Here is a 25,976-nt window from a genome sequence, read left to right as displayed (position 1 = left end):
CAGTGTGAACCTGGTGCCTTGCCACCCTGTTTGCTAGTCGTTTATGATGTCCGGTGAGCCACAGCATGCAGGTAAAGAGAACTGATGTGATTTCTCATAAACACCTATATCTTAAATGATTCATCAGAATATCCAATAGCTGAAAAAGGGTTTCTGTGTTATTGGTACTTTCCTTTTGTAAAAAAAAAAAAATCCCAAGTGGACCACAACACAAATATAAATCTTAGCTGCTGTTGAATGGTTTTCAGTAAAAACGACTGTAATATTGTGGTAGGAGCGATTGCATTTCCCTTGTGGTTCCCTGAGAGGATATAGGCCTAAAATGTTGGGTGTAAAGTCGCTTAAGATGGGCAAATGTATTCAGTGATCGTACATATATAATTTTTAGGTGTGGAAATGTTGCCGCCATTGGTCCAGAAGGTCCCATTAATGCTTTGTTGTCGGGTCTGATGGTTGAGAAGGCTGTGATGTGGAAGTCCTCAGTGTCATGCTCCTCAAACCCCTGGGTGATGAGTGATGATTAGTCAAGAAGTGATTAGTCTGGGGTGATCAGTCCTGTACCATGCTGTAGTGATTGATGTCAACCTTGATTTCAAGTAGTATGAGTGCAGGAATACTGTACCAGGAGAATGCTTCCCACACCATGACAGAAGCCTTCGCTGTTGGGACTTTTAATGTATTTTTATCATTCACTATCGATAGAACCACTCATCTAAAAATGTGTACCTTATATTGCAATTATAGTTATGTATGACTTCAATGATAAAAACGGTAATAATTTACTAACTTTGATAACACAACTAAAAGAACATAAGCTCTTTCATGATGCATTGAAAGGAAACGTAGTGTTCATCTCCATTGTGACCATCGTCTCAGTGTAACCAGCTGCTGGTCAGTGGATGTTTCAGCATCACTTATGGGCATGAGTTCATCCAGTTTGCGATTATGTTGCCAAATGGACTTTTATATGTATGTGGCTGCTTGATGAGCTGTTTTAAAGCTGCACGTTGAGATGGATTTAAAATCGTGTATAAAAGCTGCAGTGGTTACAGCACTCAACTGGATAAATGACCAGGTGCTTTTCTGTTGTCTAATCAGTGCACTTTGTCTGAAGACCTGCTTGCCAACAGCGAAAATGTGGACTAGATTTCACTGCTCTGCATGTGGGGCGTACAATGTGGTATAGTATGATGGGTAAGAAGCTGGGTTTGTAACCTAAAGGTTGCAGGTTTGATTCCCGGGTAGGACACAGCCGGGTCTAAACTGAACGCAGACAAGTATGGTGAGGGGCGGGGCCAACTGAGGGGCAGAGGCAGCAGCTCACTCGTAGTCTTTCCTTTAAAGTGAGTGCAGTGGCTGGCTCCTCCCCTCCTAACTGTGTGTGTGTTTGTGTGTGTGTGTGTAGAGGGGGGATATTTTTAGCCAGCACCGCTCCTCCCACCCCTCTGTGGCTCCGGGCCAAGTTGAGTGCGCTGTACCCCTGGCCTGTTCTCTCGGCTAGCGGGGTTTGGGTGGGAAAAGCCTGTTTGCTCCGACTCGCCCGTCACCTCCTCATTGGCTACGGCTGTCTCTCCCACTCAGGAGCCAAAGCTCCCGCTGCAGGGGCCGCTGCCCGTTTCCACTAAGCTCTTAAATGCATTCAGTCAAACTCTGCTCCTCTAATTAGACTTGATTGGGTTATTAAGCGATTGGCTGCATCTGACTTCCTGATGCTTATCTGCTGACAGCTCGTTGTGAGAGAATTTGTCATTGGAAATATTTGTGCTCATAAAAGAGCAGGATGACACTGAAAGGGTTAAAACTGATTTTTTCCCTCCGGTTTTCTTTAAACAAATGGCTCAGATTTGTGCTGGGCTTAACTGATGAATATTAATTAGCTGTTTAATATAGCTTGGTTGTGCCCTAATGGTTATAGATGCAGGAGCGTTTGGACCGAAAGATCCAAGATTTCCTACATCAGAGATTCCCAAAAGCGGGATTTGGAATGCTCATTTAAACTTCCTGAGCTTGGACCCTTTCCATCTTCTGTAGCCTGATTGATTTTTATTAATTAATTTAACTTAATTAGTCATTTTGTTGTGGAGCCAATGCTCCAGTGCTGCTGCCAGTCATCATTTTTGATGTTGCGCTTTGACGCCACTGCTTCCTTGTCATTGTGAAGGATCTTAAAGCTGTCTCACTGTGGGCTAACTTACGGCTGGCTTGCATAGGCAGATTGGCTTATGGGTAAGTTAAGACGTACAAACAAATGGCAGATGTCAAAACCCGACAGGCTGTTTGAAAGTCAGAAAAAGCCATTTTTAATGTGGTATCATTCTTCTATATTCTGCGGTCGGCCGATTTGTGAATGAATGAGTAAAGTGATCTGAGTGTGTATGTAAATTTTGGCCTTTAAAATGTGTGTACTTCCTATTTCACACGCATGTGTTCACGCTGAAGCCATTTATAACCTCAGTCAGCTGTGCAGTGGTGCTGTGGAGAAATGAGGGAACTCCATTGAATTATATGTGGTCCCACAATATGGTGAAATGGTCTTTGCGCTTAAAAGGAACCTGGCTATGCATAACCACCATGAGGTTGTTTTGATATTATTGTATGATGTAGATTATTAATCATCAAAATAAAAACAATAGAAACTTTGGTGAACCCCCCCCCCCCCCCACAGCCCCACCGTGAGAACGCCACCCCGCCCTGCCGCCGTCGCCGTGAGATAGGTCCCAGCCCTGACTGGCAACTGCGCCTGGTGCCCGCTGTGCAGGAGCCTGAGATCGACGACGTCATTCTGCCCCTGCACCTGGCAGGTACGCACGATCTGCCGCTTCTTGGCCCGCTCCGCACCCGCTGCAGGAAGGTCTGCCCGCCTGCCGTCTGCCCCCTGCCCTGCCCCTGCAGGAGGTACTGCCCCTGCCCCCAGCCGCCTCAGGAAGGTACTGCCCCCTGCCCCACCCCGCCCCCTGCCCCCCTGCAGGAAGGTACTGCCCCCTGCCCGCCCCCTGCCCCACCTGCAGGAAGGTACTGCCGCCCCCCCGCCCCTGCCGCCTGCAGGAAGGTACTGCCCCTGACCTGCCCCCTGCCCCGCCTGCAGGAAGGTATTGCCCTCCTGCCCCGCCCCCTAACATTCCCCTGAACATTCTAATGCTGATGTCACAATCACCAGAGGTAAGTTCCAGAACACTGACTTAAGTTCTGTTTAAGTTCCAATAAACCTGCTGTTCAGAGGGTTAAAGCCAAGCACACGCCATGCTCACCGCGTTCGGGTCGTCGTCATAGTGATGCCGCAGCGACCTAACGGGCCTCTTGTCCCGCCCCGTGTGCCGCAGCCTTACCCAGAAGACCCGGCGGTGTACAAGCCGCTGTCCGCGGAGGAGCTGCAGAGGATAAAGAACGAGAAGAAGCAGAAGCAGAACGAGCGCAAGCAGAAGATGACGGAGAACAGGAAGCACCTGGCCAGCGTGCGCGTGGTGCAGAGGAACCTGCTGTTCGTGGTGGGCCTGTCCCAGAGGCTGGCCGACCCCGAGGTGAGCTCCCCCCCTCGCCGCGTCCCCCCTCCCCCCGCGTCTCTCCTGCAAGTAGGCCTCTGCATGTCTCTCCAGGCGTGTGTGGTGTAGTTCAGAACTGGCTTCATTGGGGCCTGTTCATGGTCTGTGTGTTATGGATCCAACACAACCCTTTCCCTCCAACACATCATCTTCTTTTATATGAACATTATCTGAGGACACGCTTTCCATTTACAGAGAAGCTCTTGCGTATTGCTGTGTATTGTGTTAAAATCAACATGGCGGTGCTTCCTGGAGGAAGTGGTGCAGCCTCTTTGACACCGATGCCGTCACAGATGCATTATGGTTGACTGACCCCCCCACCCCCCACCCTGTCTCGTCTCACCTGTCCAGGTTCTGAAGAGGCCGGAGTATTTTGGGAAGTTTGGGAAGATCCATAAAGTCGTCATCAACAACAGCACTTCATACGCAGGCTCACAGGTAAGGGGAGGGGCTAGGGGTGGAGCTTCACAGGAACGTGCCAATGAGTTTGGGCTTACTCATGGTCAGGTGACCAACTTCACCATTTCCATGTCTGCATCAGTTTGCAGGGTTCCCAGATGTATTTCATTTTTAATGTGGGGAAATTCAAGGTAGGTTGTGAATGTGCGTGATGTTTTTAGTAATGTGTTTCATGATTTTTAACTGGATAAATATTGAAAATGATCCTAGAAAATTCCTTGAAGTTTACATTTAAAATACCGTAAGGAAGTGCAGAATTCAGCAGTTCACATTCTATGTGCTGTGAGTTCATAACACGCATAGTACACTCATCTTTTATGTAGGACTTAATCTGAATGCAAATTGGACTTTTTTATTTTGAAAAGCAACATGCAGTGAAGTTGTCAGGTTTAATTGTGTAGTCACAGTCCCCGCAGTGCGGGGGAGAGATTCTGAGAAGTCCAAAACGATCTGGCCTGCTTCTCGTCCGCAGGGTCCTAGTGCCAGTGCGTATGTGACCTACCTTCGGTCTGAAGACGCTCTCAGGGCGATACAGTGTGTCAACAACGTCGTAGTCGACGGCAGGACGCTCAAGGTAAGCCTCAGGTGCCTGAGAGTGCAGCAGTACTGCTGAAGTCAGCCTTCAGTGATAAAGGGTCGTGTGACTGAAAATGTATGAGCTCATTACTCTTCACAATATGACTCATTTAGCATTTTGAAAATGACTCTTATCCATCACCTATATAGTGCCGCATGGTGAAAGTGGGAGAACAGTAGAATATATTGTCGCTATGCGGTCTGCTGTGCTGAGCTGTGTGTTTGCGTGCGGATTGCATGAGCTCATGGACAGCTTCCGGAAGAGATTTATTCCCATTGTCATTTCATAAGGAGTCTTTTTCAATGAGGCCTTGTGGTTCGGTTGTCCTCGCCTGTTTGGTTTGTCTGGCTCTTTTGTTCACCTGAATCCCTTTTCCTCAGACAACTTGTTTCTTTTGTTTTTTTTTTTTGTTCCAGGCTTCTTTAGGTACAACAAAATACTGCAGCTACTTCCTGAAAAGCATGCAGTGCCCCAAGCCTGACTGCATGTACCTGCACGAGCTGGGGGACGAGGCGGCCAGCTTCACTAAGGAGGAGATGCAGGTGTGCCTCTTACCTGCTCCGTTTCAGCATCCACCATAGAAATACAATGAGTAGAACTGAAGGGCTTATAGGCTCTACCATAGAAATAGAATGAGTAGAACGGAAGGGCTTATGGGCTCTACCATAGAATCAGAATGAGTAGAACTGAAGGGCTTATAGGTTCTACCATAGAAATAGAATGAGTAGAACTGAAGGGCTTATAGACTCTACCATAGAAATAGAATGAGTAGAACGGAAGGGCTTATGGCCTCTACCATAGAATCAGAATGAGTAGAACTGAAGGGCTTATGGGCTCTACCATAGAAATAGAATGAGTAGAACTGAAGGGCTTATGGGCTCTACCATAGAATCAGAATGAGTAGAACTGAAGGGCTTATGGGCTCTACCATAGAAACAGAATGAGTAGAACTGAAGGGCTTATGGGCTCTACCATAGAAACAGAATGAGTAGAACTGAAGGGTTTCTGGGCTCTACCATAGAATCAGGATGAGTAGAATTGAAGGGCTTATGGAAACTTAATGAGTAGAACTGTGAGGCTTATGGGCTCTACCATAGAAATAGAATAAGTAGAATTGATTTGGTATGAGGTGAGGGTTGAAGGGGAAAAAAAAGTCCATTAGAAACCCTAAAGAAAATGCCGTCCACGTGGAACCAAATTTTTTTCCAATTATGTGGGGCCTGACAGTAAAAGTTCAGGTCGAAACTCTCCTGTTCCTTTGGTTCCAGGCGGGGAAGCACCAGGAGTATGAACAGAAGCTGCTACAGGAGCTCTACAAAATGAACCCCAACTTCTTACAGACCTCATCAGTGGGTGGCGAGAAGACCAAGGGCAAATCCTGCTCTTCACAAAGGTACAGGTGCTCCTCCCTGTACATCCTCCACATGCCATACTCGCACAGGTACAGGTACTCCACATGCCATACTCACAAAGGTACAGGTGCTCCTCCCTGTACATCCTCCACATGCCATACTCACACAGGTACAGGTACTCCACATGCCATACTCACACAGGTACAGGTACTCCACATGCCATACTCACGCAGGTACAGGTACTCCACATGCCATACTCACACAGGTACAGGTACTCCACATGCCATACTCACACAGGTACAGGTACTCCACATGCCATACTCACACAGGTACAGGTACTCCACATGCCATACTCACACAGGTACAGGTACTCCACATGCCATACTCACACAGGTGCTCCTCCCTGTACATCTTCCACATGCCATACTCACGCAGGTACAGGTAATCTACATGCCATACTCACACAGGTACAGGTACTCCACATGCCATACTCACACAGGTACAGGTACTCCACATGCCATACTCACACAGGTACAGGTGCTCCTCCCTGTACATCCTCCACATGCCATACTCCCACCTGTCAATAGTACCATGCGCTGGTCCTGTATTTTACCTAACTCCTCCCACCCCCCCCTTTGACCCCCCATCCACAGACCCAACAGCAGCAGCAGAGAGGCGTGGCCATCGTTACAGATGGGCAAAACGGCCAATGGGCTGGGCACAGACCACCGCAAGAGCCCGCCCCTCCTGGACGGCAGCTCGGACTCGGATCACCTGACCCCGGACGGACCCGAGTCGGACCTGGGCCTGGGCCTGGGCCTGCCCCCCTTCTCCACGAGCTGCGACCTCGCCAGGTAGCCAATCCGAGGGGAGGGGGCTGCTGTCCATGGTTGTGGTTTTGGACCATTGAATTTTGGGTCATACAGTTGCCTGGCCCAAAAATATAGTGAATACCGTAGACTCTGGTGGGTGTTGAAGACAGTTACATTTAGGTTACATTCCACCCAATTTGAAGGTTTTCCATTGAAACATTTTTTTGCCCGTATCAGTGTGCATCTGTTCAGTTCCAGTGCTGTTCTTTCCTAATGTAAACTGAGGAGCGCAGCATACAGTCTGTGAGTAGCTGGCGTCTATGCCGTGTTCCTCCAGCAGAGGGCAGACCTTCCACAGACTCTGCTGCTGGCCTCGAGCCAGCCTCTGCGTCGGGAGGAGGAACATGGCCGTCCTCCTGAATGTTTCTGTTCTGACTCTGTTACTCATTTCAGCCCCAGCGACAGACCCCCCGAATCCATCAGTATAGGGAACGGAGAAACTCTACAACAGGTGAGAGCGCAACGTCACTGTCGGTGTGGGACACAGACACCAGCTAGTAATCCCATTGTTTTTATAAGTGTTATTTCACTTTGCCTCAGTATCTGCATCCATATTGAATGCTCAGGTGTGTTGTGTTGTTACGTATGGCTTCCTAATTGCGCAATTCAGTAGGGCGTCTTTATTGCAGAATTCAGTAGGGCGTCTTTATTGCAGAATTCAGTAGGGCATCTTTATTGCAGAATACAGTAGGGCATCTTTATTGCAGAATTCAGTAGGGCATCTTTATTGCAGAATTCAGTAGGGCATCCTAATTGCAGAATTCAGTAGGGTGTCTTTATTGCAGAATTCAGTAGGGCATCCTAATTGCAGAATTCAGTAGGGCATCTTTATTGCAGAATACAGTTGGGCTGCATTGTATATAGAATCGCTATGTGAAATACTTCTGGGGGAAAAAAACTTAATTATTGATATCTATTGGGTGCTGATGAGACAGCCAATCAGCAGCAAGGTGTTACAGCATCTATATGGTCATGTAATTTGCCTATTTAGTCACATGGGAGCTTTTCACATTATTTACCTACGTATCAGGTAGGATTAAAGGAATAAAAGATGAAATGAAAGATCGCCTGTTTGCCCCATGGTGGTTATTCTTGTGCTTAAAAAGTTTGTGATTCAGCATGACTTGCAGCCCTGGAATTCAGTACTGGATTATAGAATGACATGTCACTCGCTCCCCCCCAATCTCTCGCTCCCCCCGTCCCGCCTCTCACTCTCTCTCCTGTCTCTCACTCTCTCTCCTGTCTCTCGCCCTCCTCCCCTCCGCCTCTCACTCTCTCCCCAGATCCCGAACAGCGACTCCCCCTCGCCCCCGCCGGGCCTCCCCAAACCCAGCCTGGCGATCCCCCCCAAACCCAACCTGGCGATCCCCCCCAAACCCAGCCTGGCCCCCGTCGGCGTGCCGGAGGGGGCGGCCCGCTCGCCCTTCCCGGGGGGCGCGGCCGAGTCGCAGTCGCTCTTCTCAGACAACAGCAACTTCCGGCACCCCAACCCCATCCCCGGGGGCCTGCCGGCCTTCCCCAGCGCCCCCCAGGGCCACCCCGACTGGCCCACGGCCCCCGAGCCGCAGAGCCTCTTCACCTCCGGTGGGTCCCCCCGTTTCCCCCCCCTGCTCTTCCCCCGGGCGGCAGCCCCGAGGCACACGGTCAGCCCAGCTTCTCATCTCCACTGACCCTGCTTATCTGGCCTCTTTTCTGTAAAAGGGTTAACTGTGTTCTGCCCGTCCTGTATATCAAATCAACAGAAAATATACCTGCTCCCCTCAGTGAGTCAGACAGAGGCTTACCGTGCCTGTTTTACACACAGTCAGAAAGATACTGTGGTTTCTCTTTCTTTATTGTACTCTCAGAAATATGCTCCTCTCAAAAATCATTTCTGATGAACCCCACATTTACAGAGAGGGAGGGTTATTCCCATTTTTAATGACAGTTTAATGCTCACCATTTCGCATCACTGACAGAAACAAATGTTATTAGCTGCATATTTTATAATCAGGAGCTTGAAGTGGCGAGTTGGTTGACTGGTCAGTGGAAATGAAATGGATGATTTCAGCGTTTGGGTGGCAGTTTGTATTTTCTCGTGAAGCATAATTAGCCTAATGACTGCTCTCACAGGCTGTAAGACTTCCAGAAAGCAGACGTATCGGCGGTTGTGCTTTCAGCGCTGATATTATATTGTGATAGTATAATATTCACCCCACTGCCGTGTAATGGGTCGTCCCGCACCAGTCCGGCCCGCGCCTCCCAGTGAGGTCCCGGGTCTGTACTCTGTGCTTCATGTAAATGTTCGAGGCGTTTTTGTGAACTGCATCCTCCTCTCTCCGCCCCTCCGGCAGACACCATCCCGGTGTCCTCCTCCACAGACTGGCAGGCGGCCTTCGGGTTCGGGTCCTCCAAGCAGACGGAGGACGACCTCGGGTTCGACCCGTTCGACGTCACCCGCAAGGCGCTGGCCGACCTGATCGAGAAGGAGCTCTCCGTGCAGGACCCCTTGCCCCTCTCGCCCGGGGGCTTCCTCCACGGGCCCTTCAACGGGCCCCTGAACGGGCCGCGGGCCAAGGCGGGCCCCGGGGGCGGCGGCGGGCTCCCTAACCCCGCCCACCTGCCCCAGCGCCTGTCCCAGTTCCAGCACCGCGCCCTGTGCGGCTCGCTCAGCTTCCCCTCCCAGCACGGCCGCCACCCCTGGATCGGCCTGCCGTTGCATAGCAACCTGCTGCACCTCAACCACATGGCCAGCGCCGGCGGCAACAGCGGCTTCCTGGACCTGAGCCTGCCCCCCCACCACAGCACCGGGCTCGGGGGCATTCCTATCACAGGTGAGGAGGGGCGGGCGGGCGGGGCGGGGGGGAGGGGGCATTCCTATCACAGGTGAGGAGGGGAGGTGGGTGGGTGGGGCGGGGCGGGCGGGGGAGGGGATTCCTATCAGATGAGGAGGGGCGTGGGGGAGGGGCAGGGCAGAAGGGAGGGGGGATACCTATCACAGGTGAGGAGGGGTGGGGGCTTGGGGGGGTTCCTGTCACAGGTGAGACGAGGTCTGGAAGGGGGAGGGGTGGGGGGCTTTCTCCTGGGGAGTCTGCACCTTATTTTTGCAACCAACAATGATGGCTGGAAAAGTGCTTACCTTCAGCAACAAAACAGCGTGCTGGATTTAGCGGTATTTAGTTTGCAGGGTCGTCATGTGTCGTCTCAGCAGTGCGTTTTACATAGGAAATCGTTTGAAGCACAGTTACGATGTTCTCTCTCTTACCAAGTAGGGAAGTGGTCACAATCCACAGCTGCTGTTGGGGAAGGGAGTTGAGATCATTGAAAAGCACAGCTGGGTTGTTTTGGAAGTGAGCTGGTGGTGGGCGGATCTTATTGGCTGAAGAGAGGTTGTCACATTTTTGCTGACTATTGGGAAGTCCCCTTGGTGAGGAAACTGGTTTTCAAATGTGGAAATTTATAAACTTTACCAGTGAATGCAGATGATGAAGAGGAACGCCCCGTTCATCCACTGAAGGGAAATTTGCTTTTGAGTGCCTGTGTGTTATGTATATGTGTGTACTGTGGTGTGCAAAAGTCTGTGGAAATAAGTTAACGTCACCTTTGCAAGGGACAGACTTAGACAGGACAATTTTACTGGATGTAAATCCCCTCACATTGCAGCTGGCGGTCTGTATTTTCGTGTCGTGTTTTTTAAGTTTCCCTAGCGTAGCGGTTCTAACCCCAAGTGTATTTTCACTTAAGAACTCAACAGAAAATGATGCGTGAGTATCTATTGAGCTGGACCAGTTAGACATCAAATGATTTATCTCTGCTTTTGAGCCCGTTGGCACTGCGATTGTGAAGTTAAGGACATTATGTCAAGTGAATATTTGTTGAGTTGACATGATGGATCTTCTTGCAAGCTCATTTTAATAGATCCCCCCCCCCCACTCTGGCATAATATTAGTAAAATATATTCTAATTATGAAGTTGTCACTTTACAGTAATGCAGTCTTCCAGCTCAGTGTCATGCAGCCTGTGGTTAGGTCATGCAGTTGCAGTTCATTCTGTGGCCACAGGGTGTAGTTGTTGCATTGTCTGGTGATAAAGCTTTGACTGACTCCCACTCCCTATCACATGTGAAAGGCTATTTTTAGAAATAACGAGGTAGTGCACTTCCTTTGGGTTGCGTCTTGTCAACATACACTCTCTATTTCAGGATTAAGGACACAGGTGATGATAATAAAGGTGTTCAGTGATCCCGTGTTTAGGTAAAATTTGGTCTTTCCTTTAACAAAATTATAATTGGTACAGAAACAAAATGAGTACATAAAACATCATTTCCTTAAAAGGTTCATTTTCATTTAGGGTTAGGGTTGAGTGGTGCTGTCACTGTAAATGGTGAGTAAGGAAGCGGTCTCCTTTTGTAGGCCTCATGTGGAGCACATACTTGACAGTTTTTTAAAAGATTTACGAGTTGTTCCCTCATAAGACGTCCTGCTTTAGATTTGCTCAGCGAAGACCCGGCCTTCCCCCTCCTACACCAGAGAGAGAGAGGGGGAGAGACCGGCCTTCCCTCTCCTACACCAGAGAGAGAGATGGGGGGGGAGAGAGAGGGGCGGGCAGGGAGAGTGTGTATGTGTGAGGGAGAGTGTGTGTGTGTGTGTGTTGTGTGTGTGAGAGAGAGAGAGAGTGTGTGTGTGTGTGAGAGAGAGAGAGAGAGTGTGCAAGTGTGTGTGTGTGAGTGATAGAGTGATAGAGTGTGCGAGTGTGTGAGAGAGAGAGTGCCAGTGTGTGTGTGTGTGAGTGATAAAGTGTGCGAGTGTGTGTGATAGAGTGTGCCAGTGTGCGAGTGTGTGAGTGATAGAGTGTGCCAGTGTGTGAGTGATAGAGTGTGCGAGTGTGTGAGTGATAGTGTGCCAGTGTGCGAGTGTGTGAGTGATAGAGTGTGCCAGTGTGCGAGTGTGTGAGTGATAGAGTGTGCCAGTGTGCGAGTGTGTGAGAGAGAGAGTGTGCGAGTGTGTGAGAGAGAGAGTGCCAGTGTGTGTGCAGTAGGCTCTGTGCCTGTTGAGGCTCTTGTTAGGAGGCAGGCAGACTTGGTTGGGGTGTCTGTAGCAGATGGAAAGCGTGTCTCCTCAGGGGGATGTGTTTGTGTTCCTGTTCTGCTTGCTGCTGAATTCTGGCTCCTGCCGACCGGCATCAGACTTGCCAGTCGGCACACACTCAAAGCCTGGGAGTTTGGTTACGCAACCAAACGAAACTTACGGTCCGTTTTTATGTGGTGTAAAATTTTGACATACTTGTGACTGCCTGACTGGTATGAGGGCAGCTACTGCTGTGTTTTTAAAACGGAAGTGATTTCAACCTGCAGTTCAGTCATCCCTCAACACGAGGGCGTTAGAGCTTTCTTTGAGTTAAATATACATCAGTCTAATGGCGGGTGACAGTTCTCTCGTGTCCTCATCAATGACCCAGCATTTCCCGCTGGTTGTTGGTCTCTGTATTACACCATAGTTGAAGTTTTTTATTGTACGTGTTGATCTGCTGTTATTTTGTGTGCTTGAATGGATAAATTGCACACTGCAGTAAATATGGAGTCTGTCTCTGTTCTGTGTGCCATTTGCAGTGTGGCATTTTTAAAAACATTTTGCCCATGCTTTCCTTCCTCTCAAAGCGTTAGGGAAACAAAAGCGCCTTTCTGAGATTTACAATTAGGCACTAGGCCTAATTGCTTGATTATACAGGTTTATTGTGCTCCTCCGGTGCCTGTGGGGGACCCCGGTTATCAGTCAGTGTTACGGCGGCCATGTTATTCTCTTGGCGTGCGTTTGTATCTCCGACTAAGTATTTTCAGGGATGTGTTTTCAAATACGTTTTTCTTTTTTTTTCTAGGAGAGTTCAAATGAATTAAAGGCTTTAATTAGTTGCACATTTTAAATAATGATGCCGCTAAATGAGTGAGAAAGCCTTTGGTGCCCTGTAAATGAGGCATTGTGGGTAATTTAGCGGCCGGGCGTAGGATTGTCTCGCAGCGGTAGAGAGCGTGTAAAGGGCCCTCCCTCAGGCCCCTTCTGGGCGTGTGTGTGATAGTGAGGTGCATTGTGGGTAATTCCTCTTCTGGGCGTGTGTGTGATAGTGAGATGCATTGTGGGTAATTCCTCTTCTGGGCGTGTGTGTGATAGTGAGGTGCATTGTGGGTAATTCCTCTTCTGGGCGTGTGTGTGATAGTGAGATGCATTGTGGGTAATTCCTCTTCTGGGCGTGTGTGTGATAGTGAGATGCATTGTGGGTAATTCCTCTTCTGGGCGTGTGTGTGATAGTGAGATGCATTGTTTCACTGCTGAAACCAGCTGCCAGGGGTCCTTTATCAACATCTCCCAAGCGTTGTGCATCTATGATGGTTTGGAGAGTACAGTGACTTTGTTGCCTTGGCGATGTGCTTGTCTCTAGATTACATTGCACTGGGCTGTTTGTAGGGTGCAAACATGGCTGCCATGGCTGTGCTTGTGTGCTGGCGGAGTTTCTTTAACCTGCTTCTACACCGCAGGAAACGTCGTTAGGTATGTCGATTTGTTCTGTGTGACCTCCGTCACGCGTATTTTCGTGATGTGGTGTTCTGCTGAACTGAGTGTCGCTCTGTCGGGGCCGCTGGCTGTCGGCGGTGTTCGGCGAGGTCAGAGTTCAGGGTCAGGTCACGTGACTGCGCGTGGAGCCGCTGTTTTAGCTGGCCGTGCCGTGCGAGAGTGCAGACTGAGACGCTGCATGCTCGTGTTCTGGGCAGTAGTGCGCGTAGCACTGACGCTAACGCTTACGGCTCCAGATCGATACGCTCCTCATCGGGACGTCCTGCTAACTACGTACCTGCAGTGAGTCCAGGAGACGCAACACAAAATTACATTTAAAAAATGAAGCAATTTTGAGGAAAGATTTGGAAGAATAAAAATGTCAGGCTGCTCCCATGCATTGCCATCACAGGCTGGCAGTGATCATTTTAAAGACTTTCAGGAGCCATTTTTAAGCGAGGTTTAATTATGCAAGGCTTGTTTTGCTGCGTACCTCTCAGTGCCATGAATAAAACATGCGGTTTCCTGTTTATCAGGAGATGCAAGTGCAACTCAGCTGATGATCCTAGTGCCACCGCGGCCGCAGTGCGTTCTGGGTAATTATGAATACCGCAGCACTGAGCTCTCTTCTCCCCCACAGTGTGGATCATGTTTCATTTGACCAATGGCTTTGTCTCTGTAAGCGTCGTCCAAGCTGCGTCATTTCTTGTAAATATTACCGATTGATGATGCTTTTCCAAAATGAAATAAGCCGTAGTCTGAGGCCTAAAGTAGCAAATTATAAATAGATCGGGTTTATATTTCAAATTCTTTCCTTGGTAACTGTTTCAGTGGAACACTGCTCTTACTCACAGAATGAATTGGTTGATATGAGGCTCTGTCCTATTAGCAATTTATTGACAGACAGCTTCAAGAAGCGAGAACTGAAGTCACCATTGAACAGGAGGATCAACAGAGGAACTGTACAGACCTCTTCAGATGGGAGCGTAAGGACGCTGGTGCAGTATAACTCTGGGGTTGTAGCAGAGAGGCCTTTACTGTGTTCCAGGATGTTCGGCAGTATTTTGGAAATAAAGGGAATCGTTACTTGACTGGGGGGAAAGACGGATTTTATGAAACGTTTTTATTTTGTCGGTGGTATCATTGTTAGTATTGCAGTTTTTGCTCTTGGCTTTTAAAATCTTTGCAGTGAAACTGCTTGAGTACGCCGGACTGTTGGAATCGTGGTCTCCCGTTTGTCTTTGAGGGTCGGGCTTGATCCGAGGACATGTTCCCAAATGTCTCCTTCCTTACACCTCTGAGTCCTAATCAGCCCTCTCTCTGAGGAGCCCGTCGTGAGCTGAGTAACGCATCGATAGTCCGAGAGCGCATGGTGTTTTCTAAATTCAGATTTATGGAAATGCAAGAAGAGCTCGGAGTAAGGATCTGAAGCGGACCGTGGAGTGGCCGACTCAACCCGAGTATCAATCCCCCCGTGCAGCCCGGGGTTAGATCGCCGCTGGGGCAGCTTCTGCAGTGTGGTCCATCTCTGCCTGATCTTTATATGGAGTTTTGAGTCCAGGGGTGGGAACTGGCAGCTGAAAGAGGAAGACTGTATTCAGTTTCCTCTGTCTGACGCACGTCTTTCCTTTTTCCTCCCTTTACCTCTCTCCCCCTCTCTCTCCCTCCCTCTCCCCCTTTCTCCCTCCCTCTCCCTCCCTCCCTCCCTCCCTCCCTCTCTGCAGAAAACAGCACTTCAGTAGAGAGTATAAATGTGAAAGAGTGGCAGGATGGTCTTAGAGCGCTCTTACCCAACATCAACATCAACTTTGGGGGTTTGCCCAACTCCTCCTCTTCGTCCTCGTCCTCGTCCTCGTCCTCCAGCGTTAACCACACAGGCGTGCCGGGGGGCTCAGGGGGGGTCGCGCACAGTTTGAGCTGGGACGGCACGGCCAGCTGGATGGACCCCGCCATCATAACAGGTAACCAATCACAGAGGGTGGGGGGCGGGGGAGGGTGGAGCTGTGCTGCAATAGGCTCAGGGTCTCCCATACCTATCCAGCAGCCAATCAGCCTCAAGCAGCCGCGGAGGAGCACACAAGCAGGGGGTTTCCATGGTGATGTCACTTTGTTTTTTTCCCCCTTTGTCAAGCCATTTTGCGCTCATACTGTTGTCAGAGTAGTACTGTCAGATGCAAAAAAGAGAGCTTTTTCTGCAGAAATGAAGACTTGGACTTGAGCAGTTGAACGTGGCAGGAGGAGCGTCGTGTCAGAGCAGTTGCATTATTATCAAAATGGCCATGACGTGCCGGCTGTCTGGGCTTTTCTGTAGCCGTTCTCACACGGTGAGAAGTTTGAAAAAGGCATTTAAATGGGCGGCTATAGAAAGATCATTTTTATTCTGTCAGGGCTTGGTGAACTTGAATAGGCCTAAAGATGAGCTTTATATAATCAGACAATTGTTATGTTATTCTTTGAGAATTTTGAGCGCATTATTCTGTCCGTATAGGCCCGTTTGCTGTGGCGAACAGTGGAATTTGTTAAGAACATTCTAATCACATGTCTGTGACCTCACACCCTGAAGGGTTAACTCCTTCACTGCCAGGCCTCTGTAAGAGCTTTTGACTGTAACTGTGATCGATGCCTCTAATGTGGCCAGCTACACCACATATGCATGCCCGTATTGGGTGTAGCTCCCCTGCACGCTTGGTGAGACTCATATTGCATAACCTCTGGAACCTGCTTTTGCAGCTCTGTACGATGTACAATAAAGTTTGCATTGGCTAGATTGCTTTCTTGTTTCTATGCCATTCAATTTTAAGTGATTTTTTTTGTACCGTCAAGAGAGTGAGAGAGCACTTGTTAAAAGTAATTGCTTTAGGATTGGCCACCAGCTTTCAGGCCTGAACAGCCTGTTTCAGCCTGTGCTCAGTGGACAGATTAATTGTTGCTGTCTGAAATTTGAGGGTCTGGATGAAATGTTTGTGAAACAGGTGGTCCTCCTCTCCTGTCCCGCAGGTATCCCAGCATCCTCGGCCAACAGTCTGGACTCCCTCCACGACGACAACCCTCCGCACTGGCTCAAATCTCTGCAGACGCTGACGGAGATGGACGCTCCGGGGTCCGTGGGCCCCCCCCAGCCCCCCCACAGTGGCCTGTTCGGCGGCACACAGATACCCCCCCTCCACAGACCCGGCTGGGCGCCCTACCCGGCCCCCCCGCCCGCGTCCGCCGGCCAGTTCCACTCGCCCCCACCCGGCTTCCAGACAGCCTTCAGACCCCCAGCCCCGCCCCCCACAGAGCTGCTACAGAGCGCAGCCATGGACCGCCACTAGGGGGCGCTGCTGTCAAGCGTCTCCCCGACCACAGACACCAGATTAAATCAGATTACAAAAGCTATTAACAAAATAATAACAAGATTATATATTCTTTTTTTTCCCCTCCTTATCCTGTCCGTTTCTGAAGACCTGTTTTTTATTTTTATTTTTTTTGGTGACACCCTACCCTGGCTCTATCCCAGCTTCACTACCCGTCAGTCTGGAATACGGCTCAGTCACGTGCTGCTCCTGCACATGATGCACTTCCTCTGGGTGCCATCGGAGCAGGGAAATGCTCGGAGTAAACAGGAAGTCTGTGTTTATTTTAATCATAGTTCAGTCTAACAGGAAGAGACCCCTTTGATATTTCTGAAAGCCATTGAGTAGTAGAGGAGAAAAGGGTTTGGTATCCGACTAGATACACTAAAGCAGAGTATGTGTAATTATGGGGTTTGTACGTAATCAAGATGCTAAGAGAAATGAGTGAGGAGACTGCTGCCTTTAAAGATATGCCAAAAATTGCTCTTTGCGCCCCCTGCCTGTCTCGGGTGGAATTGCTCCCCACAAGCTCAAGAGGCCAAACGGAGAGTTGCGTGCGAGGTCCTGGAATATGAGCTTTATATTCTTTGACTGAAGGTACTATGCTTCATAAAATTACAATTTTTACCAGATCAAAGAATTTTGGGGGCAAACCTAGTGTACTGCCCCCTGGTGATTGTGAAGCAGTTGAACGTGCCGGTTTGTCTCCATTGCTGGGCGTGGGCTTGGGGCAGGTGAGGAGACGGGGTGGCATTTAATGAGCCCCATCTGAGCCTGGTTGCAGTTTGAAAGAGCTGCGCCACTAACTGAGGGCGGGGCCAGCCAGTAACTCCTCCCCCTATACTGGGGGAGTGGCCAACCCCATTTAGGAGAGCTGTACCTCTAACTGAAGGTGGGGTCTGCCAGTAACTCCTCCCCCTATACTGGGGGAGTGGCCAACCTCATTTGGAAGAGCTGTAGCTTTAACTGAAGGTGGGGTCTGCCAGTAACTCCTCCCCCTATACTGGGGGAGTGGCCAACCTCATTTGGAAGAGCTGTCGCTCTAACTGAAGGTGGGGTCTGCCAGTAACTCCTCCCCCTATACTGGGGGAGTGGCCAACCTCATTTGGAAGAGCTGTCGCTCTAACTGAAGGTGGGGTCTGCCAGTAACTCCTCCCCCTATACTGGGGGAGTGGCCAACCTCATTTGGAAGAGCTGTACCTCTAACTGAAGGTGGGGTCTGCCAGTAACTCCTCCCCCTATACTGGGGGAGTGGCCAACCTCATTTGGAAGAGCTGTACCTCTAACTGAAGGTGGGGTCTGCCAGTAACCCCCCCCCACTGCCCCCCCCCACTCGCTAGGCCATTGCCACGGAACCTCTGTATCAGAGAGCCCCAGGGGCGGGGCCAGTGAGCTTGGGGGCGGGGCTAGTGAGCCGCTGCCCGGGAGGGGATGCTGCGCGGATACCAGGCTTTGAGCGCGTGGCGGGTTGAGGGCTCAGAAGCGCCACCGTGTGGCGGCTACAGTGGCCTCGCGTGCTCACAGAGCGCAACCGGTGACGACGGCCGCAAAGCTTTTCCCCCGATGGGGGGGGGGGGGGATGGGGGGCTCGGCAGCGACCCCTCCCTCGGCAAGCGCGCTCGTGACACGCCCTTTTTCCAAAAACGAGAGAGGAGTCCGGGCGAAGGGGGCCGCAGAGTCTACTGAAAACACAACGTTCACCTCGCTCAAGATCAAGCTGAATGTCCTTCGTAAGTGCCGCACAAGAAGCTCTTCACCTTCACCGGGGGGAGGGCCGTCCGTTTGGGAAGAGACGCGTCAGTATTCAATAAGGAAAACATGTGGTTTCACCCGTTCAAATCAATCATTCGTTTAAATATTCAATTTGTAGTTTTTTTTTTTTTTTAATTTTTTTTTGTTTTTAAGTTGGGCTACTTGATTATTGCCATTTCTGGTTTCGTTGTCTTCAGCACCAGGGCGTTCAAGTGCATGCTGGGATAGCAGCTCCACACGGGGACCCAGAGCCTAAACCTTGGGGCCTTTAACCATCGTCTTTCCCCCCCCCCCCCCCTCTCTCCTCAACTTTCTTTTCGTTTAACGGTCTTAATTCGTCATCCTCTGTCGAGCTCCTCGGCTCCTCAGTATTCATCAGTGTCCAGGAGACGCAGACCTCCACTCATGGAAACCCGTGCAGTCAACCCTGGTTTATACGCCATGCTAGAAACACAAGGATAAAGCGAAGAGCTGAAGGAATTGTACTGCCCTCCGCAGGTCTGGAAAAGAACTAAATCTTAAATAAAAGAGAAAACACTTGAGACTTCGGTTTCGTTTTTTAATCTTCCTCCCACGTTCCTCTTTTGTCCTCAACATCCTTACTTGGTGGAAAACGTGGTATAATCCTGCTCAGGATTTTGCATGTGTACTTTTTAAGCATGGTATATGCTTAATTTAAAATCAGTTAAATTCGGCTAATGCATTTATATTCATTGTGGAACCGCATGAGGTAAGGATGAGTAGTATCTGTCATTAGGTTAAATACACCTATATACACAATAAATGCACCTTATGTACACCTTACAAATGCACTTTATATACACCTTACCAATAGACCTTATGTACACCTTACAAATACACCTAATATCTACCTTACAAATGCACTTTAGTATTCTAAAACACATTTTAGAATACTAAATACAGGTAAAGGTGCACGAATTTGGTGAAAGTGCTTGAAGACGGGCATTGCCAGTACAGCATAAATATGCTTTACCGTGGTTATTTTCAAGGTACAAACCCTGCATAGTGTGCCTTTAAAGGCTCCTACAATTACAACTGACTTGATTCTGAGGTTGACCCCAATGATAGATTGAATGATACAGTCCGGTATTTCATGTGATTCGAAGTAACCTGTAGTTTTCTGGATCAGTATAGTCCCCCTTTTATGTGTACTGGTATTATTTTACCTGTCATCTAGCATTTCTCCAATTTTTTTTTTAGATAGAAAATACCTGTTAATATCTGTGGAGGCCAATTAACCTTGAGACGGGGTGAAAGGAAGGTGTCTCAAATAAAGTCAACGTCAAATTAAGCCCTCGCAGAAAGCCCTTTCTGACGTTCTGTGGTGATATTATTGAGCTTCCATCAGAATTAATTACGCTCTCGCTGTGCTAATGGGCGAAGCGCGGTGCGGACATCAAAGTACGTCTGTGTTCACATATTTATTACACGAAACGCGCAATTCAAATCTCACATCTTTCTGCCGCTGAGTGTATTCATGTAACGCGGGGGATTTTCACTAGGACGTCCGCTGATGAAAGCTGGTGTCTGTGCTGTCAGACGGATGTGCCCTGCAATAGATTGGCGGCCTGTCCTGGGTGTATTCCTGCCTCTCGCCCAATGCACGCTGGGATAGGCTCCAGCACCCCCCACGACCCTGACCAAGATACTGGGTATGGATAGCTGCCAAATAAATTTAAAAAAAACAAAACATTTTGATACTAAATTTTCTGGCACCCCTGCCCCCCTACAGTAGAGATCAGTGTCTATACTCCCTCATATTCACTGCCAGAAAGTAATTATATTTTCATAATCTCAGGATTGTCGTGAATCTCAAAATGTGTAATTGGATCGAGTTTCTTAAGAATTTGAAATGTCTTGCTCCCATTGTCAGGGATTTACATTATGAAGGTCGTAACTGGTGCAGGAGAACATTTACTATCGTTATTAAAGTAAAATCTTGTTTTATGGATGCTATAAAAGTTTGCAATCAGTAGTGTCCTCCCTTTTTCAACCAAGCGATGTTTACATTTCTTAATTTAGCAGATTGTCTTAATGATGCATAAAATGAATATGAACACCAGGATAGAAACGTACTGTCACACATATTGAACAATATAATTGGGCGAAACAGTGATATAAAGATATCATCACACATAAGTGCCGCAATGAAACTGGCACAAGCCAACAGTAAAATTTGATGTCGCAATGAGTGCATCTATTGTGAAGAGCTGGCTGAAGATCTGCAAATCGTATATTGTGCATAAAACTAAACCAAGACTTGAAGGTTTGCTGCCAATCATCAAAAGATGGAGAAGTAAGACTGGAGAAGAACTGGGATTGTAACATAGATTAGAGGGAGATTCCTGAAATCCCTTCCTAAGTCCTGAAATCAGCAAAATAAGATGTGTTTTTCTGGTCTGAGACGAATTAGAATGTGTTTTGTCTTCATTTAATTAAGTAATCAAGTATTTATGAGATATCTGGACCCCGCCTTTTCAAATCTTCCAAGTAAGTCCTTGTGGCATTGTGGGCTCTCAACACTGTTCCTTGGGGGTTTAAGTGGAACAAAATTGACTTCCTCCACCTCCGGAAATGAACAGTGCTAATATTCTCTTTGATGTGATCGAGCAGGCTTGTATTTCTCTTCCCCCACCTACCGCAGTCTGAACGAGCAGGTTAATTTCGCCTTAATTGCTGCTCGTTTGTTGCCACGGCGACAGCTTTTTTTTTTTGCAAGACCCTCTCCGTTTACTTACCTTTAGCGTCTGTTACATAAACCACCACCGCTCGGTTCCAGAAAGCGCTCGCCAAAAAAAAAAAGAACTCATTATCCAAATTAATGGTCATCGTTCGTTGCGATTAAGTCTGCTACCATTATAGGGAACTTCGATTTTCAGCAGTCTGCTCTGTCGCTGGGTATTTTCAGCACCCCGAACAAGAAATAAGCACCGAGGATAAACTGGGCTGTACGTCATCAAAGCAGCAGGCAGTAACAAGCCAGCACACAAATGAGATTTTATTTTGCATGGTTTTACATTCCACAGTTGGACATCGCCAGGATTTATTTTTTATTTTTTTATTTTAAGTGGTCTTACTTAACAGACAAAGATTACTCATGTAAAGGGTTGACAGATTTGCATTTTTTTATGTTTGTTAAAATGAAAGTTGCAGTATCTCTGTTTTCCAGAGACCTTGAATACTATTTTACATAATCAGGAAGAAAAATAAAAATACATAAGCTATACATTTCCTAAAATTATGCAGATAGCATATTCTAAATGGTACCTTCAGTCCACGAGAGACTTACCAGTAATTTATTTGACATATTTTACAACCATGTTTACATGATGACATGATTTATTAACAGAGGGGAAATTCTAGTGCACTGGTTTCAGGAAGATAACTCTCATTCAACACAAAGAAAGCGGACAGGAAGGCATTTATCAAAATGACATTTATCAAAAAAGTTTAAAGGATCTATGCAAACCAAGAACACATTTTCTTGCCTTTGAGTTTTACATGACTGAACCATAAGAATTGCTGGGTGTATTGTAAAAATAAATACAATATTATTAATTTTGTAAATAAATGTTACTGTATTTATCAAACATATTAACACATGACAATTTTTGCCACATGAATCCGATAAATTAGATGCTTTCAAAGCAATTCTCACACACAAATTCTAAAGTATATGATTTGTTTTGGAAAATTTGTGGGGAAATTTTTTGCATGTATGCCAAAGAAACATAAGGAAAAGAAATGTAGGGGTGCTAAATAAGAGACTCTTTTAGGTGTTTTTTTTGTGGATGTCTTTCCTGCTTCAGTATTTTGTCTGAAACATTTCTGATGGAACAGGCCCTGCTTTTATCTTCCACGGTGGACTGAGGAAGAGGGGAAGTGTAATGGCTTGTGAAGTGCACCCACTTGAGTTATAATTTCATGCCCAATCGCACTCTTAACGCACACTCAAAGAAATCCTTTTTTAAAAAATATCTAGACCATGAGGTGCAAATGAAGAAGGACACAAATTCTTACAAGAACCCTTTTAATTCACTCAACTGTTTTTACGATTCACTCTGATATCAAACATAGGCTGCACTACTCTTGGATGGAGACTTAGGAAGGATGTTGTTTGGAACAGAGAAATACGTGAAACTTGAAGGCCAGTCAATGAAACCTTAGAGGCAATAGGATTCATAGCATTAAGTGGAGTTTATTTTAATTGGGGTGGGGGGGTTTATTTAATTGGGGTGAGGGGTGTGTGGCTATTTTATTCAAATAGCTGAGAAATTCAGTCTCTGCAGAGAAAAGCACTGTGATCAAAGTGACTAATTGTCTGTGACAGATCACAACCTGTCACAATTATTCGGTCGACTTGGATACTGGGAATTGACTCCATATCTAGGGGCGTAATGTCAATGGCTGTTGATTTGCAATAACGGGTCTACACTGATCTTTGTATCAAGTAAAGGGTGTCTGTCGAACATTCGCTTCTATCTTCTAAAGCGTTTAAGAGCCATTTTCTATATTATTTCCGTTCAGTTCCTACAATACAAAGTCAAATGCAAACATATTAACGTGAGAGTGACCTTTACGCTACACACAGAAGGGTGAGCCTTCCTGCAGTACGGGAAGCCCCTGAACCAGAGAACGCCTCAATCCTGAAGGGCCTTAATCCACCGCATCTGTGAACAAAAGCCCCAGCTTGTCATGCGAAAATAACAAAACAAAGTTAGAACCAAATGAAATAGTATCTAAACAACAATTCTATAAACAGATGTAGTTTTATCACGTACCAAAAACAAATCAAATAGGAAAGCCATTAAAAAGCTGATATGCATGCCTGACGTCCAACCACTCAATCCCTTTTCCTCTTATTTTTTAGAGAAGGTATCTTCAGAAGTGATGTCATATGCTAACACAGTAGCAGAAGAAAATAAAAAATAAAAATAAATGAAGTTTTGTTTTGCATGCTGACCCCAGGAAGAGAGAAAGGACAGGTTTCTACTGGACAATGTCGGGGGTTTTTCCACAAGATTCGCTAAATATATCTCTGAGTGAGGCCTCCAAAACAAGATGGAGGCCTGTCGCTGAAACAGGATACTGCACCTTTCCGATCAGGAGACGTCCTGCTCTTACACCGAGGCGGGTGATTTAGCTATCATAATTAGAGTCTTTACAACTGATTTTCTTATTTTATTTTTTACAGAGATTGTAAAACACCCACGGTGCACTTACACAGTATCTATGACAGTGAAAAATGGCATTTGTGCGCACACTCTCTCAAGCAGAAAACCTGGGATGGGTGGTTTGAAAGAAAACACAATGAAGTTAAACACAAATGTTTTTGCACCCACACAGCACTGCGGCCATTAAAATAGATGTTAAGCCGAACTGTGACACATACAATCATTCATGCCACAGCAGAACAAACTTCCATAGCTTGGTCTCAGATCGAGTACTAAATTCCTACTCTAACTAGCCTGATGAGTAGGTATAGGCTCACTAATTGCTCTATAAAGTCTATAGATTTTACTGGAATTGGGTGCAGTGTACAAAAATAACTCTTCGTACTAGAGAATCATTACTATCTGGAAATCTGGTCTGCATTGGAATAATATCTCATTTAAAACTGTGTTCCAATCTGGGTGTTTGGAGTACATGGTGTTTGAATGCAGAGACGTTTTATTTTCATTGCATTGTTTCTCTACTCTACCAGCACTGCACACTTGCTGTCGAACTACACTTCCCCATTTCATGGGAGTGATGCATGCTGGGATTAATGGAATGGTACCCAGCGGGCCCACTAGAATTTCTGGCAATTGTTTTGTGGACCATCTGGGACCTGCTAAACCATACTATGCCTAAATCTGCATACTACTTTTTAGTGCATAGAAAAGTGGTGAAAAGAGCAGGGATGGTGCTCTTAGTGCACGATTTGAGACTGCTCATGGGACCACAAACAGCTCAACTCTGTCCTCATTTGTCCTCCATACTTACTGAGGATGTTCTAGTTTGTAAGGACATTCTGGGGTGGTCTGCATTGTTATGTCAGCTATGGATGTTCAACATTCAACCACACCCCTTCGTTAATATTCATAATGAGCCACCCAATCAGAATGGTGCTCCTCACAGGCTGGCGCAACTCTATTTCAATGGGCATAACCCTGGACGGAACCAGGAAGAATGGAATGTCTTTGCAAAATGAAAAAAAAAATCAATCCAATATGGTTTTCAGTTAATTCCCTATACAATTTTGTACAAGGTGGAACCTGGCAAGTTTAGGAACTGTGTCCCCCTTGCAGTGCGTCACCATTGGAAAGCTCAACTACAGCACAGCAAGGTCTGGGGTAGCCTGTCTCAAACCTCATTCATGGCGTTTCTCATTTGGATGGAATTTAGTCTTTTTTCTCGCTGCTGTGGAGAGAGGAGCTCTCTGGAACCTGCCGCTCCAGAAGCATCCGCCACCGTCGAGAATCCGCGAGTTCCTCCAACCTGTCAATCACAGCCCAGACCTATCGTGTGCAGCCCACAAACGGCACAGACTGAGAGCCAATCACGGCAAGTTAACTCATCTCCTCCCACTCCAGGAGCACGGAATTGTCCAGAAGTGTTCCGCACCCTCATTTTTCCAGGTGAGCCTCCTTTTCCCAGGTGAGCCCCCTTTTTTCCAGGTTTGAATTTCAAAAAAACCAACTCGCTGTCTTCGTTTCCCCAGACTTTCCCCTTGTATTGCCGGATCCAGGAAAAAAAGACTACTGATTCACGGCCTAGACCAGAGTCCACAGGATAAAAGAGCCTTGCGGCATATTGTGAGCACCAAAATGGCCTAAAAGCTTCACCGATTTCTCTCCTCAGTTGTTTTTTTTTTTTGTTTTTGTTTTTTGTTGTCCCATTTTGTTTACATTTGCCACAGATTTCTACAGTCTATACAAGAGAGCTCATCAATTTTTTTCACACACACAATAAAAATATTAATGTCTGTATCCATATCCAAGACAGATTGGAAATGATTCTAGATGTATGCCATGTCTGCGTTCCTTCTGCCTGCAGCTCAGGCTGGTGTCCTTGTGTGGTACCGGGCGAGGTTCCCGATGCAGATCGCCCCCTGGTGGCCGGGAGGACTCAGCGCGGCTTCCCTTAACACACCGTGCCGTTCTCGGGCCGGGACTTGGGGCAGGTGGAGCGGGGCAGGGGCTGGACGGAGGGGGCCAGGGTGCAGAAGAAGCCGGCGATGAGGGTGAGGCCCAGGCCCCCCCAGGCGCAGAACATGGACCAGCCGTACCCGTGGCCGATGTCGTCGGGCAGCCCGTACAGGTAACGGGGGTAGCGGGACAGCTCGAAGTTAATGCCGGCCACACAGGTGCACAGGGAGATGATGCAGAAGGTTCCTGGAACAGCGGAAAAATCATTAAAAAAGACTTAAATAAAAGTCAGATCATTCCTGATCATTTGTGACATATTTGTGACAGTTCATGATGAGTTGCTCTAAAGTGCTATCCAAACCTTTAACTGAGAGAGGAAATTATTGATTTATGTGATACCGGTTTTCAGTGCTCG

General features: G+C 47.5%; 2 protein-coding genes across 3 annotated transcripts in view; one reads left to right on the top strand and one right to left on the bottom strand.

The window, feature by feature from the left end:
* The first annotated feature begins 3,073 nt into the window (after positions 1–3,073).
* On the top strand, positions 3,074–18,952 carry LOC135258772 (CCR4-NOT transcription complex subunit 4-like). 2 transcript variants are annotated; one of them, XM_064342331.1, is made up of 12 exons: positions 3,074–3,089; positions 3,321–3,518; positions 3,891–3,977; positions 4,471–4,572; positions 4,992–5,117; positions 5,844–5,968; positions 6,581–6,781; positions 7,193–7,250; positions 8,083–8,383; positions 9,133–9,612; positions 15,048–15,284; positions 16,321–18,952. In XM_064342331.1, exons 2-12 carry the CDS (start codon positions 3,423–3,425, stop codon positions 16,635–16,637), a joined length of 2,130 nt encoding a protein of 709 aa, XP_064198401.1. In that variant the 5' UTR covers positions 3,074–3,089; positions 3,321–3,422; the 3' UTR covers positions 16,638–18,952. The 2 variants fall into 2 exon arrangements, with proteins under 2 accessions (XP_064198401.1, XP_064198402.1); XM_064342332.1 differs by lacking the exon at positions 15,048–15,284.
* Positions 18,953–21,414: 2,462 nt separating this feature from the next.
* Positions 21,415–25,976, bottom strand: part of LOC135258773 (transmembrane protein 178B-like) — a 61,854-nt gene continuing 57,292 nt past the window's right edge. Inside the window, exon 4 of the mRNA XM_064342333.1 lies at positions 21,415–25,807. Coding sequence (XP_064198403.1) covers positions 25,557–25,807 — 251 coding nt within the window. The 3' untranslated portion in view covers positions 21,415–25,556. The remainder of the gene's footprint in view (positions 25,808–25,976) is intronic.

Source organism: Anguilla rostrata, chromosome 7, assembly GCF_018555375.3.
Source record: "Anguilla rostrata isolate EN2019 chromosome 7, ASM1855537v3, whole genome shotgun sequence".
NCBI lineage: Eukaryota > Metazoa > Chordata > Actinopteri > Anguilliformes > Anguillidae > Anguilla > Anguilla rostrata.
This window is presented reverse-complemented; position numbering and strand designations above follow the sequence as displayed.

Bases quoted from the DNA above. Each gene is read 5' to 3' on its own strand.
- LOC135258772 (XM_064342331.1), top strand. From the start codon at position 3,423: ATGACGGAGAACAGGAAGCACCTGGCCAGCGTGCGCGTGGTGCAGAGG. The intron at 3,519-3,890 runs GTGAGCTCCCCC...TCACCTGTCCAG, and splicing joins AGAGGCTGGCCGACCCCGAG to GTTCTGAAGAGGCCGGAGTA. The intron at 15,285-16,320 runs GTAACCAATCAC...CCTGTCCCGCAG, and splicing joins GGACCCCGCCATCATAACAG to GTATCCCAGCATCCTCGGCC.